This window comes from Moschus berezovskii, chromosome 22 (genome assembly GCF_049115385.1).
Source record: "Moschus berezovskii isolate FMDL1 chromosome 22, NW_MosBer_1.0, whole genome shotgun sequence".
Taxonomy (NCBI): Eukaryota; Metazoa; Chordata; class Mammalia; order Artiodactyla; family Moschidae; genus Moschus; species Moschus berezovskii.
The window spans coordinates 10,839,651-10,860,482 of NC_142481.1; the positions used below are offsets into that span (position 1 = coordinate 10,839,651).

Here is a 20,832-nt window from a genome sequence, read left to right on the forward strand (position 1 = left end):
GGGGGTCATGGAGGCACTTCAGGAAACTGGCCTTGGAGGAGGAGCTCGGCCCCGACCAGCGGTCTGGCAGGGGTGGTGAGGAGAGGTACTTACACAAGAGGGGTCTGAGGCAAAAGGGGAGACACAGACACTCACCTTGTGACCTCAGGTCCCCCGATTCTCTCAGGTTCGTCTGTGACCCTACAGGAAGGGTGGGGGGATGAGTGTCTAGTTTGGACATAAAGGGGCCCCCCTCCCCCAATCCACTGCCTCCAGGACTCGGGGAGCCCTTGCCTCAGCCCTGGTTCCTCCCTGAGGGCTGGAGCTGGGCTGGGAGTCAGGATTTGATCTCCCTCTCCATACCCAGGAAGGGAGCCATTCGGAAATGGTTAGTGCAGGTTGGAGGAAAGATACTGAAGAATTTGGAAGACAAAAGAGAGGCGGGGTGGGTACAGACACACCTACATATAGGAGACAAACAGACACAAACCCCTCCTTCAGCCTGTGGGCAAATGACACCTCCTTAGGGAGGCCTGCTCCCTTTAAACTGTACCCTTCCTTCCCCATACCCTGACACGCACATCACCACCACCACACCCCCATTCCCTGCTCTATTTTTCTCCTTAGTATTTGCCACTGCCTGACAGTCTATGTATTTTATTTATTGTTTACTGTCTGGGTCCCCTAGTGGAATGCCCTGGGTAGGGGTTTTATCTCTCCCATTCGCTTTACTCTGGGCTCACAATGGTGCCAAGCACACAGTAGACACTCAAAGAATAAAAATGACAGAAAACACTTATAAAGAATTTTCCAGGGCAACATTCAAAGCTCAGTCCATGTATCACCTCACTTAGTCTGCACAACAACCCTATGAGGAAGAAACTGTTATTACTATCTCCATTTTAGGGAAAAGGAAAGTGAGGCCCAGAGAGGCTGAGTCATTTGCTTAAGGTCACTCAGCAGAGCTCAGGGTCTGAACCCTGAGTCTGGCTCCTGAGGCCAGACATTGTTTATTACCTGAGTAAATGAAGGACTAGAGCCCACACACAGACCCCCTACCCAACTCCCAGCGCCCCCTCCCGCCAGGCCCGCACCTGGGTCAGACATGCAGGCAGGGAGGCAGGACCAGTGAGAGCAGGGGTGAAGGGGACTTACTGATTTTGGATCCCTGGGGCAGAGAGGCGCCCGAAACACAGCGGTTAGAGTTCTGCCGTTTAGAGGGATCGAGGGTAACCCTGCAGTGTGAGGAGGGAGGCGGAGGGTGATGGAGGAAGAGAAGGAGAAGGAGACGGAGATGTCGGGGTACAGGAGGCAGAGCAGAGCAGAAGACAGGTTAGGTCCCATCAGCCCCCCATCCTTCTCCCCGTCCCCCATGTCCCGTGGGGCTCACCTTCGGGTCAGTTTGGAGGTCAGCTTGGTGAAGAGGTTGGTGGTGGGGCGGGGCCGCCCAGCGGGCAGGGGCGAGGCTTCGTGGGCCAGTGTGGGGGAGGCGGGGGGCCCATTCTGCACACCCCCACCTCCCCCGCCCCCTGCCCGCCTGTCTCGGACCTGGCCACCGTGGAAGGTGCTGCGGATGGTGGAGCCGCGCGCCAGGCGGCTCCGCTCCCCTGATGGGGGAGCCAGGCTGTGACTGGAGGGGGAGGCGGGGGGCACCCGTGGGGTACCCGAGCTGTGGGCAGAGAGGTACAAGTTAGGGTGGAGCTTTGAGGCAGGCCAGAGTCCTCAGTCCCTCTGACTCCTCACAGGTCTGTCCTGAGATGAGAAACCTCTACCAAGCGGGAGCTCAAGACAAGGCTGCCAAGTAGGGTTGTGCACTACACAACCTTGGCATTATTTTACTGACCCTTCTCACCTCCTCAATTATGCTTCCTTCAAGCTCTGTCCCCTCCAAACCATCCCCTATCCCAACTCTGCTCTCTCCAAACTTGGCAGTTGAATAGATTTAGATATACTTTTAAATGAATCCCCTGCTATTTGCCATCCAAACCTCAGGAACCACCTCAACTGTGCAAACACTTTGCTATCTGAACTTTCATCATTCAAACGTGGGAGAGGAATAGATGTGAACATCAAGGAAACTTACATTCATTATGAACATTCTCAACAGGTAAAAATAAAGAGGAAGGAACCCTCTAATTCTCAAGAATCTGTGTAGGCAGGGGTGGCTCCATTATCCCAGGACCTTCCCCAGGCCCTCTGACCCTCCCAGTCCTCACGGCAGAAGCCAGACCTCCAATTAGTATCCTTCTAGGGACCCCAGGACCAGCCAGATCTCAAAGAGGGAGCCCTGATTGGCAGATACCATTACCTCTCACCCAGAATCCATACACAATGTTTTACTCTTAGTAACCAAACCCCTTAAAAGTATAAACATTGCACATGGCCACCAGCCAAAGACTACATGTCCCAGCTTCCTTTGCAGCTAGGGATGGTCATATGACCATGTTCTGGCCAATAGGATGTAAGCAGAAGTGCTTTGGACCATTTCTGGGTCATGCCTTTGAACAGAAAAGCAGTTTGCACTCCACTGTCTTTCCACCCTTTTTGCTGGCTGGGAAACGGTGGCAACTGGTGCAGTGGCCTCAGATCCAGAGCTGCAGTCTCATGTTAAGATTGGTCCTGAATCCTTGGTGCCTCCTACTTCTGGATGGTTGCATCAGAGAGGACTAAACCTCCATCTCATCTACTGTGCCTTAGGGTCTCTTCACTCTTCAATCTATAACCTAACTATATGCTATCTTTTGGCCAGGACTTGGAGGCCATATATTATAGTGATTAAAAGTACAGACTCTGGACTCAGTCTGGAATCTTTGCTCCTTGACTTGCCAGCTGTGTGGCTTTGGACAAGTTATTTAACCTATCTGTGCCTCATTTCCTCAGCTGTAAAATGGAGATAACAGGACTGATCTCACAGAATTGTTAGGGAAATTCAACCAGCTAATGTAAACAGGCCTGGCCTACGGTTGCTGCTTGATAAATGTTGGCTATTATTATTTTTATTTAATAACCCTCAAATAAGTTCTGACTCATTGAATGCCTACTGTGTCTTAGACCTTATGTGAGGTACAGGACACACCTGATCTCCGCTGGATCCCTCTAATGGGACTGGAGGCAGATAACATTGGCTCCATCTCACACAGGAGGAAACGGAGGCTCAGACACCTGCCGATGGTCACCTTGCTCGTGGAGTGCAGAGGCGAGATTCGGAACTCAGAGCTGAATCACCGCTTCCAAACACTCCATTACCCTGCCCCCACCAAAGAGTGACACCTGCATCCCTTTATTGGGTGTTTCCCAGAGGGCACCTGGGTGCCATGCCCTCTAGTCCTGATGGGTGGGACTGTCACGATCCTGAAGCCCGCCCCACTCTGGGACTTGAACTGTGATGTGAACGAATTCATTCCCTTTGTCTGCTCCAGCCAGCCTGCACTGGTTTCCCTCACTTGCCAGCTGAAGGAGCCTGAACCAACTCAGGCAAGTAAGTCTGAAATCCCGCCAACTAGAGGATGTTGAAGCTGTGACATTCTAGGGCTTCTCTCCAACTCTAAAAATGGATCATTCAAAAAAAAAAAGAACTCAGGTTCCCCAGGCTCGTGGGCAGAGAGGGGGGCAGACTGCTTTGCTGCTGCTGCTAATTAATTAAGCGGGAGGATTTTTCAGGGGGGTCTGGGACAGGGAGGACATGGCTAGATTCTGCCAAAGAAACGGCAGACATGCAGACTCCCCCATCCCCTACCACCCCTCCCCACAACGTCTAACATCTTAGATCAGGGGGCCCTGCTCACCTACACCCCATCTCTCCTTCCCCGTGGCTGCCCTCCCTTCATACCTGTTTTCTTTGCCATTTGGCAACAAGGATGGGCGCTCAGCCCCCGGGCGTTCTGTGCAAACGTAGGTGTTTCTGCGGGTCATCATGCTGGGAGGGAGGTTGTTCTGTAGGAGACAAAACCAGGAGGAGAGTGAGGGGGCAAAGGGACACTCCTTAATCCCTTTTACCCTCTCTGGCCTCCCTCGTTAGGAGCGAGGCAGGGGCCGGTGTGTGAACCAGCAGTGAGTAGGTGGCGTTTACTTTGGCTAAAGACACAAAAGGTCAATGGGTCATGCCAGCAACACAGGCTGAGAGTCATGGGGGGGCCTTGGAGCTGGGAGGAGAGAAGGTCACGGAAAGTTCCCAGGGGGCGGCCTTGCCCACCTCTCCTCTCCCAGACCTCGCCCACCTCCAGCCACGTCAAACTTTTAAAAACATACTTATTCAGCATCTCAGTTCCTGGACCAGGGATTGAACCCAGGCCCGCTCTGTGGGAAGGCGGAGTGATAACTGCTGGACTGCCAGGGAAGTCGCATCTCTCCTCCTAAAGGCCTTTGCACAGGCTGTCTCTTCTGCTTGGGTCTTCCTCCTACCCTTCCCTCTGACTCACTCCTAGGGATCTCTCAGGGGTCAGGTCAACATATCCCCGCCCTGGGCCCTGGCTGAGTCAGCTACCTTCTCTGCACTCCCAGCTACAGCCTTGTATTGTACTGGCCACACTGCGTTGTACTGACCACCTCTGTTCATACATGCGTCTCCACCCTGCACTGCACTGAGCTGAGGGCAGGAACAGCATATCAGGATTCTGTTGCCTCGTAAAATGTGCTGGGAAGTGATCCTTTTTCCTCTGGAAGTCTGCCTAAGATAGGTATTATTTCTTCTTTCAATGTTTGGAAGACTTCCACCAGTTTAGAGCCATCTGGGTCTGGAGTTTTCTTTATGGGGAAGTGTTGAGACTGTTCAGGTTTTCCATTTCTTCTCGGGTCAGTTTTGGTGTGTTTCTAAAAGACATTTGTTCATTTTGTCTAAACTGTCAAATTTATTGGCATAAAGTAGTTCCTAATCGGAGAAGGCAATGGCAAGCCACTCCAGTACTATTGCCTAGAAAATCCCATGGATGGAGGAGCCTGGTAGGCTGCAGTCCGTGGGGTCGCTAAGGGTCGGACACGACTGAGCGACTTCACTTTCACTTTTCACTTTCACACATTGGAGAAGGAAATGGCAACCCACTCCTGTGTTCTTGCCTGGAGAATCCCAGGGACGGGGGAGCCTGGTGGGCTTCCGTCTATGGGGTCACACAGAGTCAGACACGACTGAAGTGACTTAGCAGCAGCAGCAGCAGCAGTTTCTAATACCATCTTTCTTTTTATGTCACAATGAAGCTCTCCTTTTCCCTTCTGATACTGGTAATTTGTGCTTGCTATCATCTTTCTTTTTAAAAACTGAAGTATAGTTGATTTACAATGTTGTGTGTTTTTTTCTTAATTAGTTTTGCTAGGGGTCCACTGACTTCATTAATCAGCTTTTGGCTTGTTGATTTTCTCTCATGTGCATCTGTTTTCTCCTGTATTGATTTCTTCTCTTTATTATTTCCTTCCATTTTTGGGGGGAGGGGGTAATTTGCTGTCCTGTTTAGTGTCTTAAAAGTGTGAATGTATTTCAACAGTAACAACAGCTTTCATTCATTGAGTGCTTATTGAGCCAGGCACTGTGTGAGGATGGCACAAGATCCATCCGACAACCCAAGCTCTTTGATAAGCTCATTTCACAGGGTGGCACAGTGAAGCTCAGAGAGGGGAAGTCACCTGCTTGAGGTGACACAGCTCATCAATGTAATTCAAACGCTGGTCTATGCGGCTTCCACATCCGGACCACCTTCCTGTAACTTGCCTCCACCTCTGTCTCCTTATGTTGAGGATATTTTGGTTCCCTCAGCTTGTATTATAGCATTCTAGGGAGCTGCAGAAGCAAGAAAGCCAAATGCTACATTCCCCAGAAACTCTTCGGCAGCCCAAGTCCTGGGTATGAATGGGATCTGGCAACCTCTGCTCTTGTGGAGATCTGGAAGGTGGAAATGGGGTGGCAGCCACCTTCCTGCCCCCTCTGACTTCTGCTCACACAGGCAAGACTGTGGGATGAGGGTCTCTGCTTCAGCAGGGCACCAGTGCCGGTTCTCCAGACCTCTGGGAAGCAAGAGGCTCTTCTGGTGGAGGAGGACGTTTCTGAGTCTTTCATCGTAGCCCTGATGTTCTTGAACTCAGCAGAGCTCGAGGGGGCCTCAAAGGCGGGAGCTCCCTTGGTGGGTCAGTTCTGCCGTTTTAATGTGCCTTTTTTATAGGTCTGGTCCAGTGCCTGCTCCTCCAGCCCTTCCTACAATTGTGTAAGCACCATAGCTAATTCTCCATATTAAATCCTTCAAGTTGAAAGCACAGAGAATTTCTTTTTGACACTGAATCCTAACTTATACACTAGAATCGAGTACAAGCTCAGGCAGAGAGCGCACTCACGTGTGTCAAGTGAATGGCTGAATAGATGTAACAGAACCCTGTGCGGTGGTCTGGGGAACAGGAGGGATGGGAAATGACGGCGTGTGAGAAATGTGACCCAGGTGACACTGACAGGCTGGGCCACAGGCGGGGCAGCCCGGGTGCCATCCCCCCGGCACCGCCCAACTCACAGGGGTGCTCGTGCTGTCCTTCCGCCGCTCTGGGATCTCTGCCTTGTTGGGGTTGTGGGCGCTGCTGACCATGGGGCTGGAGGGGGGCAGCCCTCGGCTCCCACTCCCCGCGGCACTGCAGCTCGCCTTCCGGCCTGGCAGGCGCTCCTCCTTCAGCTCCGCCTCCCCTGTGCTGGTTGGGCTGCGCTTGGGGTGCAGGGGTGCCGGGGATGGGCCACCTGGTAGAGGGAGGGGACAGTTTTGTGCTGGCGTCAGCAGAAAAAGCAAAAATCTGCTCTGGGTGATCCTGAGAACCTCCGAATTCCTCTCACAGGCTATTCTGACAATGTCTAAGTGACCCGTATTCACGGACTCAGAGGCTCCACGTAAATGATACAACACATGTGCAAGTTGTTCACTGAATCCTACTCCTTTTTTCTTTTTTTCAGGCCAAAAGATTGGGAACAGCTTGAATACCCCTTAATATGGGAATAATTGAATAAGTCAAGATATTGCCACCCAACAGAATACTATGCAACTATAAAAAAACGTTCCCATAGAGAAAGATCTTCAAGAGAGACTGTGAGGTAGAAAGGGCTGGGCTCGGTATGAGGCTTACAGTGGGCTATCATGAGTAAAATTGAGGAGAAAGTGCGCACCTATCTACATCCATTTATCTGGGCTTGTTTACAGTGAATGCTGCCCAAAGACTATCACTGCTATTAAAAGGGAGAATATCTTTATGGTGTATTAATATAGTAATATTGCATTTATACACCTTTATACATTTTCATATCTTTCCCCTTCTTTTCATGTCTGTCTCTTTATATATTTATATATGAATAAAACTTCTCCAAAGGAGTTCATATAAAACTGGTAACAGTGGCTGTTTCCAAGCGGGACTGGGGGCTGGGAGAAACGTGCAAGACAAAGATGTCTTTACTGTCTACGCTTTCTGCACTGTAGAGTTCTGAAGCATGTGACTATTAATTTCAAAAACAAAACAAAGTTGGTCCCTTAGAACATCTTTGAGATTTACGGTTTTAGAACCCAGGGGTTAAGGGTGTTCTAGAACTTCAGAGAGTCAGAACTTCTGTGTGTTAAAATTCAGAAAACGTAATGCTCAAAAGTCCTAGTACCATAACAAGCTCTCCAGTGACATACATGGGGCACCCATCAACCATCTTTCATCCCGTGAACCCTGGAACCCAGAAGGTCTCCATGTGGATTATTTTTAAAGGTTAACATGTTCTAATCATAGGTTGTTGGAATCACAAGCTTCTCAGGGTCTTTCTGGGCAAATCTCGCTATTGTATAGCTGGGGAAAAGAAAACCCAGGGAAGGGGAATGGCTTGACTATCTATACGGGATACTTCCTGCTCAAGACTAAGCTTCCCTGACTTTCCTCTTCTTGTACTAGTGCCTGTCCCAGAGTAAGGAACTTCACCCCCAGGAGAGAAGTAGGGATGCAAAAATAACTGAAAGTTGGCAATCACCTTGGCAATTATTTAACTGTTAAACACAGTTACCATATGACCCAGTGATTCCACCCTTAGATACACACCCAAGAGAGATGAAAACAAAGACCCACACAGAAAATTACTCACAAGAGCCAAAGGTGAAAACCCAATGACCCTCCACTGATGATGCATAAACAAAACATGGTATATCCATGTGATGCAATATTATTTGGCTATTAAAAAGGGGAGTATAGATACATGCGATGATATGGATGAATCTTGAAAACATGCTTAGTGAAAGAAGGCAGTCACAAAAGGCCATGGATTGTATGATTCTAATTAGAAGAAACGTCCAGAATAGGGAAATCTATAGAGACAGTAGATTAGTAGTTGTCAGGGGTTGGGGGCTAGGGTGGATGGGAGAGTTGAAGTAGATGGCTAAGGGTTGGAGAGTCTCTCTCCAGGGTACTGACCATGTTCTGAAGTTGACTGTGGTGAAGTATGCACAAATCTGTGAACATACTAATGCCACTTAACTGTGTATTTTAAATTGGTGAACTTCACAGTATGGGAATTATTTCTCAATAAAGCTGTTAAAAAATATAGTGAAGATGATTAAAATGAGAGTATAGGTAGAGACCTCTTGCAAGTTCCCATGTCTCATTTATGGTGGCAGTGGTCGTGGGTCTATTTTCTGCAGGAAATGAGACATCTGTTAGTTGAAGAATGTAAGATGCAAGCAGGTGTCTCCCCAGCCCCTTCCCACTAGTAAGTTTGGAAGAGAGGCAAGAGGGTAGGGGTTCAGCAGCCTTTTTGTACAACGTGTCCTCCTGTGTCCCAGTCAAGTGGATTAATCCCGACTGGACCCTGATATCAAGTCGATCAAAGAGATTTCAGCTACTATTGAGCTGGCCTCTAAAACTGAGTTGTAAGAAGTTAAGAGACTGGGGAAAAGGTAAGGTAGGATATGAAAAAAAGAAAGGAAGAACCAGATGAACAAAGAAGAAGCAAGACACAGAGTGCCTGTTCTAGGGTTGGCTGCTTTTCTAGTTTCTAATCCCTTCCTGAGCCTGGCTGCCTCCACATTCCATGCAATGTCCCTGCACCTTTATAAGATGTTTCTCCCTTTGTTGCAGTTGGCTCAAGCCGGTTTCTGCTGCTTGCCAGCCAGAGAACCCTGACATAATGCAGGTCTGGGGCCTTGGGGCCAGGGATGGCATGTGCAAGTGTTGGGGCAATACTCACAGAAGTCACTGTGCCTGCGCTGGCGGTGGTAGGTGGAGGAAGAACTCCGTTGCCCTTTGCTGTGGCTGGTGCCTTTGCTGGAGCTTGTTCCATTGGTGGTGTCGCTGGGCGCCCGCACCCGTGCCAGGGCCAGCCCCGGGGCACCCCGGTCCCCACCCTCCTGCAGGAAGATGACAGATGAGGAACCTCAGCCCCTTCCCCTCTGTCCCAGAGGTCTCCCTCCACCCCCGGTATCGCGCATCCCAAATGTCCCTGACGCCTTCTGACCTCAGTCTTCCTGCCCAGCAGGAGGTAGGTGGCAGTCACTTCGTTGTACTTCTGGCTGGTCAAGGCCTCTTTGATTTCTTCCCGCGTGTAGCCCATACCCACCATCACCTCTGGGAGAATGGGATGGAGAGGAGGTTCAGTCTCCCCAGATCCTTCCCTTCCACTCTTTTCTGCATCACACAGTAATGCCTGCACTTTGGCCTGTCCAGTAATCACTCCCCCTCTGCCAGCAGCACCCTGATTTTCCTTGGAAGAATATTTCTTTCTGCTCAGATCCCCAGCTGACTCCTGCCTGCTCCAAATCCCAGGGGCAGGCATATTACATAGGTCTGGCCAATCAGAGTGTTTCATCCCCAAGGCCACACTGATTGGTTCAGGGTGGGCATATGACCCACTTCTGGCCAATATGAGTGTTCCATTCCCAAGGTCAAACTGACTGCTTCAGGGGTAGCCAATGGGTTCCACCCTACAGCTTCCATTGGAACATTAGGGAAGTGGCCTCTCTTCCTGCTGAGGTGTCCAGGTCACTAGGATATGCTATTGTTCGTTTGCTCCTGCAGGGAGAGCTGCCTGGGAAAGAAGTCACCACTAAGAAGATTCCTAACAACTGTCTCTGAGCACCTGGATCCAGCTGTGCCTGAAAGCTGACATATCATGGCCTTTTCAATTATGTGAATGAAATAGCATCACTATTAGGTTAAACCACATGAAATTGCTCATACTGATAATTTCTGAACTATGAAAATGGTGATTTCATATGGATCAACCAATTATTATTTTCTGGTTGAAGCCAGAATGGCTTGGGTTTTCTGTTACTTGCAACTGTCAAGTCCTGATTAATACAGCCAGATGTGATGGTGGCTTCAATTTCATCAGCTGCAGAGTGAGGGTTTACTAGATGGTTCCTAAGGGGCTCTTCCAGGGCTAATGCTTTAGGGCCAAGTGTTCGAGGGCTCTGGGCTGAAGGGATTGGGACTGAAGGGGTGGTGAGTGAGGCATGGGCCAAGGTGGGAGTTTTTCTCAAGCATGCAGATAATTGATGGTTTTGTCCAAACTCTTCTGGAAGCCACCTGTGAGTTCTTGTGTGTTAACAGTCAAAGCTAAGACAACAACACTTATTCCATGTCTATTATGACACAAAAGCACTTGTTGCATGCCTAATGTAAGTGCTTTATATAAACTCATTCATTTAATATTCATAACAAACCTACAGGACAGGTTCTATGACTATCTCATTTTATAGACAACGAAATAGAAGCAGAGAGGGCAAGCCTCTGGCCCAGGGTCACACAGCTAGAAAGTAGCAGGGTAGGGACCAGAGCCCAGACTTCTCTGCTCTCTCCAGGTGCCTTGCAAACTTCTCTGACGCACTAACCAAAGGGGTAGGTGCTGGAAAGTTCCCACTCCTGGCTCTGCAGCCCATGGCCCTGCTTTCCCCGACCCTCACCGATTCGCTTGGTGTCCCCGAAGTCCTCCTCGGGCTCTGTGTATGGCTTCAACTCCTCACCCTCATAGCCGATGTTGATCCATTTGTCTTTCATGATTTGCTGCAGGAATTTGGAGCAGGACACGGAAGGGGAAAGAGAGAGAGGTCAGAAGACACTGGGATATAAACATAGCTCCAAAATGGGGCTCCTGCTCTGCCTTGCCCCTCACCTCCAAGGCCCAACACCCCAGAATCGAGACCATCCTGAGAGCCAGCACCTCCTCTCCCAACCCCCAGCCCCCATCTGGAGCCTGCTGAAGCCACCCTTCCTCCCCCGCATCATCTGGGCCCCCAGCACCCTGTAATCATCCTGGGAGCTCATTAGCTAATTACTGGCATGTCGGGGAGTGGGCGAGGCTGTTTGCGGGGGGCGGTGGCATCAGGATGAGTCTAGGAGCCTTTTCCTGGGCTGCCCGTCTCCCCTCTCCTTCCAGCGGCGGATTGGACAGGGGAGAGGGAAACGTGTCGGGCAAGAGGGCTTCAGTGGAAGGGGTGTGGGGCTGGGGACTGAGCTCACCTCGAGAGTACAGCGTTTAGCTGGGTTCAGCACCAAAAATCTCCGCAGGATGCTCTCACAGTCTGTCGACATGTAGAAAGGGACCCGGTACTTCCCTCTGAGGACTCGCTCCCGCAGCTCCTGGGGGGATGGGGTTACTGGGGAGGGGTCCACCCACCTCCCCACCATCACACACACACACACACACACACACACACACACACACTTTCTCTTCCTCAATCCCCCGACAGAAGTGACAGGGCCTCTAAGTCCTAGCCCTGACGTGGTGGGAAAAACCCCACCACTTTCTCTTGACCTTGGTTCCCATCTGTAAAATGGGAACACTGTTATAGATGTAGCAGTTTTCAAACAGGTTATTTTTATTTTTTTAAAAAAATCAATATAACTTTTCACTTTGAGGAAATCTTACAGATTGGGTGAGTTTTATGAGCCAGATAAGAGGGGAGATGGGCCAGTGAGTTGGCCTCTGGGGCCTCAGTTTTCATATCTGTAAACAGGGACCATAGCGCTCACTTTCCAGGCCAGGGTAGGAGTGAGGTTAGAGAAGTGAATGCCTAGTACGAGTCAGGCCCAGAGCAAGTGCTTTTTAAATACTAGGTTTAGGGAACTTCTCCCATTAAGAAGCTACTTTCCAATGCAGGAGACGCAGGTTTAATCCCTGGTCTGGGAAACTAAGATCCCACGTGTCACGGGGCAACTAAGCCCATTTGTCGCAACTAGAAAGCCTGTGTGCAGCAACAACTGAGCCCACACTGTCGAGAGTCTGCTCTGCAATAAGAGAAGCCCGTGTGCCACAATGCAGACCCAGCAGTCAAAAATAAAAACAAAAGGAAAGACTAGGTTTACAAAAGGGGATGAGAAAGGGGCATCCTGCCCGCTCCCCCAACCTGTCTTTCCAAAAAGCTATGAGGCCCTGACAGTCTCCAAGACGGAACACTGATTTACATGCTTTTTCTTTAGGGTTTTTTAGGAGGGCCCCGCCAAGGCTACAAAAGAAAAAAATAAATTCCATGCTCCATGGCATGGCAGACCAGGGGGAGCCCATACCATCCTGAACAAAGAACTGGGAGACAGCAAATGGAGTGGGAGGTGAAGGGAGGAAGGGGTGTCTCTGGGTGAAGCCCTGTGCCAGGGTCTGGGCTGGGAGTTCCCTCAGGGTGCCTTCTCCTAACAGGGCGGGATGAGGCCTGGGTCTGGGGAGCCTCCTACACTGCACATTATCACAGCCCAGAGGGTCGTGAATATTTCATAGTGATAAGCATCACTTTCAGAGCCCTCATCACGAGCCAGCTGCGTTCTAAGCACTTCACACGCATGACATCTATGCTCACAAGAATACTGTGGAGCAGGGTCATGACGCCCATTTTCCAGATGAGGAAACTGAGGCCCAGAGAGGTTAAGTCACTTGCTCTGGGTTTGTGCAGCCAGAAAGTGGCAGGGCCAGGGTTCAAAGCCAGGCAATCAGGCCCTGGAGCCTGTGCTATGTAACCAATGCTCCACACTGCCTCTGTCGTGTGATGCTGCAAAGCAATCAAAGGGGCATTGACCCCTCCACCAGGGCAGCTTCCAGGGGTGACACTCTGGCCTGATGCAAAGTCCTGGTGAAGGGCTTCACACACCTAGTCTGGATGTAAGTGTCCCCACAAGGAGAGGTTCAGAAAGAGACTTGTTCAAGGTCACTCAGCAAGGAAATGACAGAGCAGAGATGGCTCCCAGCCACATACCCAGCAAGGCCTGGGGTGCCTGGTAGGGAAACCAGGACAGCAAGAAGTGACAAGAGCCTGGGGTGGGTGAGATGCTGGCCTGGCCCTTTGGGGAGATCTCCTGATTTCACACTTGGGGCTCAGAAAGATTGTTATCTGATCTCATCAAGTCCTCCCATCGCTGCTATGAGGCTGGTACTTTAGGATCCTCACTGAACAGAGGGTGAGACTGCGGCTCAAAGGGATTGGCTGACTGGCTGACGCCACGCAACAAGGGGCCCCTCCAACTCCTCACTCAGGGCTCTGCTGTCCTGTCCTTGGCAATGACCTCCCTGATCCCCTGACTGCTCCTCGGGGGCACTTTGAGCAGGCCTGAGCATTCCTGCCAGAATTTTGGAATTCCCACCCAAAATGCGCCACCTGGATCCAATCGGGAGGAAACACTGGGCAACCCAGACCAAGCGAGGCTCTTTCTGCAAGATGACTGGCCTGAACTCATCACTGCCGGCTGCGGAAGACAAAGAACCGCCGAGGAGCTGTTCCAGATGAAAGGAGGCTAAAGAGACAGGACAACCGAACGCAATGAGGGCGCCTGAGGGGACGCTGGGGCAGCAGAAACAAACAGCTGCCAAGGATATTCTTGGGATGACTGATGAAACCCGAGCACAGGCTGTGGGTCAGAGCTGGGGACTGCATCAGCGCTGGATTTCCTGAGCGTGATCGTGGACAGAAAATGCCCCATCTCAGGAGATCCCGGCTGTACGCAACCTTCAGCGGGGGAAGGGATGTGGTGTCTACAACTGACTCCCATGTGTCCCATCAGGAACTGCGATGGCAGTGACAGCAAGGGCGTATGCAGACACATACATGCAGCACACGCGGCCACGGGCTGGCAATCAGAGCATCTCCTGAAAAGGACCACTGTCCTCTGTTCTAGTCTGACAACTTCTCTGTTGATCAGCATGTTTCAGAATAAAAAATTCAAAGGGAAAAAAAAAAAAAGAAACAACCCAACACTACAACTCACCCCACGCTTCCCACCCCCTTCTATAGAACTGGCCAGCATCTAATGTGCTATATATTTTGCTTATTATTTTATTTTCTGCCTGGCTCTGTTGCAAGAATGTCAGCACGAGAGAAGGGTTTTTTTTTTTTAGTGCACCATTCAGTGGTTTTTTAGTATGTTCACTGAGCTGTTGCAGTCATCACTCAAATCCGTTTTAGAACATTTTCATTACCCCCAGGAGAAACCCTGTCCTCCAACTCCCTCCGCCTCCCTCGTCTTAGGCAATCACTGATCTCCTCTTGGTCTCTGTGATTTGCCTGTTCTGGACACTTCGTAGGCATGGAATCTGCCACGGGGGCCTTTTGTGACTGGCTTCTCCCACTCAGCCTGTTTTCAGGGATCGCCCGGGGAGCAGCGTGTCTCCTTTGTTCACCCCACGTCTGCAAAACTTAAAATAGAGCCCGACTGGTGGCCGGGAAACGGTGTATACTGAGTGGATGGGTGAGCGAGCGGAGTCTGAATCCAAGCTTGCCAGCTGCTGAGCCCACTCCTGAACCCTGACGTGGTCTGGCCTTGAGAACTTGGTCCCGCCCCTCTGGGCCTCTGCAGGGGAGGGATCTGGGGGACGGGGACTGCGAAGGCTGGGGACACCCTCCCCAGGGGAGTCAGAGCCCCCGTGCCAGCCCCGCCCAGCACCTTGAGGTTGTGCCCGTCGAAGGGCAGGGAGCCGCTGACGAGCGTGTACAGGATGACGCCGAGGCTCCAGATGTCCACCTCTGGCCCGTCGTACTTCTTGCCCTGGAACAGCTCCGGGGCGGCATACGGGGGGCTCCCACAGAACGTGTCCAGCTTCGAGCCCAGCGTGAACTCGTTGCTGAAGCCAAAGTCGGCAATCTTGATGTTGGCCTCGGCATCCAGCAGGAGGTTCTCGGCCTGCCAGGCAAGGAGAGGGCAGAGGGCGGATGTGTGCGGTGCCAGAGCCGGCCAACCTGGAGCGGCCGCGGCCTCGTCCCTTCTTCCCGTGTGACCTTGGGCAATGACTTTACTTTTCTGAGCCTAGTTTCCTCATCCATATGGTGGCGATAATCAGGGTCCCCACCTCACAGGGATGTGTGAGAATTAAGTGAGTTAATCTGTGCAAAAGGCCTCAGACAATATTTCATGCCCGGTAAGCAATATGTAATGTGCTTCCCTGGTGGGTCAGCAGTAAAGAGCCCACCTGCCAATACAGGAGACATGGGTTCCATCCCTGGTCTGGGAAGATCCCCTAGAGAAGGAAATGGCACCTTGCTACAGCATTCTTGGCTGGGAAATCCCCTGGACAGAGAAGTCTGGTGGGTTACAGTCCACGGGGTCACCAAGAATCGGACCCAACTGAGCGACTAAATAACAACAAGCACTATATAGGTAACGCTAGCTCTGTTCTCCCATGTGGCCCGCAGGGCTGGAGGGCCTCAGGCAATCCCCTGCCCATCTCCGAGTCTCAGTTCACCCAGCAGAAAAAAAATGAGGATGGACTGCTCAACGCTTATGAAAATGAAAATCATTTTACATAAAACTTATTATGCAGCTACTATGCACTGGGCTTTTAGACTATCCTTTATAAGAGTAGCCACATAATGCAGGGCTAAAGTACAGATTCTGGAAGCACCCTAGCTTTGAATCCCACCTCTACCACTCACTCGCTGTGTGACTTTGGGTGGATTACCAGCCCTCTCTGTGCCTCGGTTTCTGATGTGTAAACCAAAGGTCATTATAGCACTGGCCTCACAGGCGGTTTTGGGGTTCACTGAAAAGTGCTCATCACAGCACATGGGAGACAGTCAGCACTCAATAAACACTTTACATACTATGTATAGGTTTTTGTCTATTTTTGGTGGCAGGTGTTTCTTTATTTGCCATTTCATAGGTGAGGAAACAGGCTCAGGGAGGCTACCTCATGCCTCCCTGGGAGCATAAAAGTAGCAGAGCTGGAACCCAGAAGAGGCCTGCCATCTCCATAGCCTGAGTGCGGAAGGAGCCTCCAGCATTCCTCTTCCTCTGGTGTGTTGACTACACCTGATGCACAAAAATCCTACCTTTCAGAAGCTGCCGGGGCCCGACCCCTGCCAACCTCCGCCCCTCCCCAGCCCAGCGTGTGGGGCTTCCTCCTGGTCTCCTCCCTCCTGGTGGTACATTTCTGTACCACCCTTCTGCACCTCTGACCCGACAAAGGGACAGAACCGGTGCAGACACACACCAAACCTCAATCTAGGGGCACCTCCATCTTGCTCAGGGGTGACACTCCCCGTCGTGGCATCTGAGGCTCCCAAGTTCAGCCCCACCCTCACTTCCGGGTTGTTCGTCCTCGGCGGTCCCCTGGGTGCACTAACCGGATCCCCAAGTCCCCTTTGAGCCACTTCCCGGACCCTCCACCAGGGGGCGCGCCTCCTCCAGGCTGCCCGCTATGGCTCACTCACACCCTGCAGGGCAAACTTCTCTGAGGAGCTTCCTCAGGGGGCTGTGTGGGATTCCAGCAGCACAGAGGCAGTGTTTCGAAACTTCTACAGCAGTTTGATAGAATTTTCTGGGTTTTTATTTTTTACTTTAATAATAATCATCTTAAAAATCAGACTTGTATTTTATTTTTTCTTCTATTTTTTTGGTCTCACTGGGTGGCATGCAGAGATCTTAGTTTCCTGACCAAGGATCGAAACTGTGCCCCCTGCGGTGGAAGTGTGGAGTTCTAACCACTGGACAACCAGGGAAGTTCCTTGGGCTTGTACTTTATACCTCTTTTTCCTTTAATTTTTATTACGCTTTACCCAAGTCCCTGTCCACAATGGCTTGGGAACTGAAACTACTCAAACGAACCCAGTATTCTGCGGTGGAAGCCTTGAGAAGCAGCTCCTTAAGTACTTAGCCCAGGGCCTGGGACACTGTGGGTGCTCAAGAAATCACCATCAAGACAACGGATGACCTGATTCAGACCAGACACACGTTTCCTGAGAAAGGAGGTTCTCCCGGGTAGGAAGTGTGGAGCAAGGGCCCTGGGACACAGCTCAGCCCGGTGGTGGAGTGGAGCCGAGGAGGCCCTGCTGAGTCTCCCATCCCCACTAGTCAGTCACCCTCCCTCAGTCCAAAGATGCCTCTGACTCCAATACCCTGGAGGCTGTGGGACTCTGGCGCTCTAAGATCTCAGTTCTTGAAGCTTCCTGAATGTTCTAAAGTCTCTGGAGACTCTGAGAGTGATGTTCCAGTGACCTTGCCCGGGACACGTGTGACTGTCCGAGGCCGCTCGGGGACACTTGTTTCTTTCCCCTTGGTTCACTCCTCCTGTCCCCGCCCCCTCCTGCTCCCCGCTTTGGCTGGCCTTGTTTTTGCCACAAAAGCCTGGGAAAAAGTCAAGGGGTTCTGGATGCTGAGGCAGGAGCACGAGGAGGAAAGGAGGGGAGACGTGGTGGGGGTGCGGGCTGCCCCGGGGGACTGCAGCGGGGCTGGGGCGAGCAGGGGCTCACCTTCAGGTCCCTGTGGACGATGTTCTTCTGGTGACAGTAATGCACAGCCGACACAATCTGCAGGGAGGGGAGGAGAGGCGGGGCTGGTTACCTGTGGCCCCCAAAGCTCCCAGCCTCCCTTGGAGATCCCACAAACCCACCCACAACTGAGCTCTGGACTCCAGGCCTCCCCAAGCACAGGCCGTGAGGCTGGGTCCCCAGCGAGCCCTAACTCCGACCACTCCCCACTCGGTCACCGCAGGAAGTGAAGAGGGAGCTGGGTGGTGTCCACCCAGAGGGGCAGGCACCCTCCTGGTAGGGACATCAGCACCAAGGCAAGAGGACTGGCCCCTCCTGATTTCCACGCTGAGAAACACACACGAGAACAGCATACCCCCACACGCAGGCAGGCAGCCCCAGCACACCAGGGCTGCAGCCCTGCGCACCTGGCACAGCTGCGTCCAGCATCCGGACAGCCCCGGACCAACACTCCTGCTCAGGTCTCTTCACCCGCCAAACCCTCTTACACACCCGGGCATCCTCACTGCCACGCACTGGACATCCACACACCTCCTTATCCACCTGCACAGCCTCGCGCCATATACTCTCTGGCCCATCAACCTATACGCCCACCCTTGGGCCCCCTCGCACCTGCTCATATACCCGAGCATCCTCACTGCCACACAGCTGAAACCACATGCCCTCTTACCCACAAACTTAAGATACCCACACTTAGGGTCCTCTCACCCATACACCACAGCTACCGTATGCACTTTTACCCAAAGAGTTGCACACCTATATACCTGGACACCCACACTCCTTTACTTACACGCCGCAGCACCCTGGTACCTGCGTGCCCTCTTAGGCACACTCCTATATACTGGGCACACCTTCACACTCACACACCGGACACTGGCCTACCGGGCACCTTCATGCTTGGTCCTCCCACCCACCCAGCTAGGAAGCTGCACCCTGCCACCTGAATAGTCTCACACCTGGGCCTCTGCATGGCCACCCAACTGTCCACCTTCACCCCCACCCCGACTGAAGCCACGCCCCCAGGTCCTTCAACAGCCCAGACTCACAATCAGACCCTCATCCCTGGAGACTGGGCGCCCCTCCCAGCCCCGCCCGCAGCCATGACCCCGACCTGTCGGAACTTGGCTCGAGCCTCCTTCTCCTTCATGCGGCCGTGCGACACGAGGTAGTCAAACACTTCTCCTGCAGGGCAGAGGCCGAGTGGGTCAGGAGGAGCATTGCGGAGGGTGGGGGTGGGGGGTGCAGAGAGCAGGGTGGGGAGGGGCGTGGCCTTACCAGCACTTGCATATTCCATCACCAGGTACAGTGTCTTCTCCGTCTCAATCACCTCGAAGAGCTTCACTGCAATGGCCAGGGGATGGTGGCAGAGGGGTTAGGCGAGAAGAGACCCTCACGCTCCACCCGCACTCGGGAACTGCGCATGTGCTGAGCACGACACCCCTTACTCAAGAACAGTCAATGGCTCCCGACTGATGGCAAGATTTTTCCAAACTTCCTGACCCACTTGATCACCGTCTCCACATCCTCACAAGAATGTCAGCTCTGTGAGGTTGGGGATATATGCCTGTTTTCTTCACTGCTGGGCCCCAGAGTCTGGCAAATGAGCAGCCACTCAGGGAACACTTACTGAATACATGAACAAACGGATAAATAAATGCTGTGGCCACATTCAGGCCAGGCCATGTCCTGCTTCTCTGGTAAAGACCTCACTCTCTCGGCTCTGACTAATGATAATGACAATGACAATGGATGCTGCTGATGACAATAATCAGAGCGGCTCCCACAGCTTAGCTCCAAACTAAGTGTTCTGCACGCACGATCTTATCCAGTCCTCACAATGACCTTGAAGTAATAAGCCCTCTTATCACCCCCCAGTCCAGAGGAGGACACTGAGGCTCAAAGAGGTTGAGTGACTCACCCAAGGTCACACAGCCAGGAAGCAGAGATATTGCTATGAGAAAACAGGTCTTTCTAACAGCCAGTTCTCTCTTCCCCTGATTGTCTTTTCCCAAGTGCCCTGGTTGGTATCCACTGAGCCCACTCCCTTCCCCTCCTCACCGATGTTGGGATGGTTTAGGCCCTTCATGATACGGACTTCTCGGAACAGCTGGAAGAAAGGAAAAAAGAGAAAGATGAGGATGGGGGCTTTCAAGGACCCTTTCCCCAACCTTTCCCCCGCCTTGCTCCCTCTCCCTGGGTCTCACCTTTTGCAGGCTGCTGGGGTTCAGCTGGGTTTTGTCGATGATCTTGATGGCAACCTGCAGATGGAAGAAAGCGGGAAAGGTCAAGGTACCACAGGCCCTCAAACTGGGAAAGATTCCCTCATCCAGACACCCCAGTATGTCCTTCCTTTGTCCCCTTTCAGAAACAGCCCTCAACCCGGGCCATTCTTAGTGGATGGGGACTGGAACCTCAGGGCCTTTGCACATGCTGTTCTCACCGTGTCCAGTGCTACCCTTACTTCTGCAGGGAAATATCCCCCATTCCATCATGGGGTCTGGCTGGGGCTGCTCCAGGGGCCTGTCCAGAGTGAGGGTGACCGAGACCCTGAGGGGGCCCCTTTCTGAGGGCATCTCAGACCATTCACACTGTGGAACAAGAAACAGTAACCAGAGCTCACATTTACCAAGGAGACACATGAGCCAGGCCCGGGTCTGGCTGTGCTTTACAAATGAGAACTCTTATCCTCATTTTCACAAATGGGGAAACTGAGGCACAGAACTGTTCCATAACGTGGCCAAGGTTATGCGGCTGGGAAGTTGGTGGGCTGGGGTGTGAACTTATGCAGCTTCACAGAGTCAACCTTTTACACACTTAAAATCTACAGCTAGTTTTGAAAGAGTTTGGGGATAGTCATCATTGGGGAAAAAATCAAAATGTTATTGAAGCCTCTTTATACTTATCTTGTAGTTTAGCTAAGTTTTTATTTTGAATTAGGATACAGCACTTCAAAAGTCTTAATCCAGCTTAGGTCTTCGGTTTTCTCAAAGAGTTTTGGGGTTACCCTCAGTCACCCCAGATCCACTGGATTACAGAACACTTCCCCTAGGAGGCTCTGTTCCCTAAGAAACCCCTGGAGTCACATTCAAAACCCACGTGAGGGGAATAATGCACTTCGTGTGGGGGAAGAGGGTCCCTAAGCTTCCTTTATATTTTCACAAATGGGTTTTTAATCTCGACAAGCACTTTT

The 20,832-nt window shown here is 51.8% G+C and overlaps 1 protein-coding gene across 2 annotated transcripts in view; it reads right to left on the minus strand.

Annotated features, from left to right (window-relative positions):
* Positions 1–20,832, minus strand: part of MARK4 (microtubule affinity regulating kinase 4) — a 30,315-nt gene that overhangs the window by 2,849 nt on the left and 6,634 nt on the right. Inside the window, exons 3-17 of one of the 2 annotated variants that reach the window (XM_055411883.2) lie at positions 19,847–19,900; positions 19,701–19,749; positions 18,918–18,983; positions 18,754–18,824; positions 17,625–17,681; positions 14,824–15,060; positions 11,419–11,538; positions 10,863–10,962; positions 9,416–9,525; positions 9,149–9,308; positions 6,465–6,682; positions 3,809–3,912; positions 1,370–1,648; positions 1,135–1,214; positions 136–180 (exon numbers count right to left, since the gene is read on the minus strand). In XM_055411883.2, coding sequence (XP_055267858.1) covers positions 136–180; positions 1,135–1,214; positions 1,370–1,648; positions 3,809–3,912; positions 6,465–6,682; positions 9,149–9,308; positions 9,416–9,525; positions 10,863–10,962; positions 11,419–11,538; positions 14,824–15,060; positions 17,625–17,681; positions 18,754–18,824; positions 18,918–18,983; positions 19,701–19,749; positions 19,847–19,900 — 1,750 coding nt within the window. The remainder of the gene's footprint in view (positions 1–135; positions 181–1,134; positions 1,215–1,369; positions 1,649–3,808; positions 3,913–6,464; positions 6,683–9,148; positions 9,309–9,415; positions 9,526–10,862; positions 10,963–11,418; positions 11,539–14,823; positions 15,061–17,624; positions 17,682–18,753; positions 18,825–18,917; positions 18,984–19,700; positions 19,750–19,846; positions 19,901–20,832) is intronic. The other variant, XM_055411882.2, reaches the window with a different exon arrangement.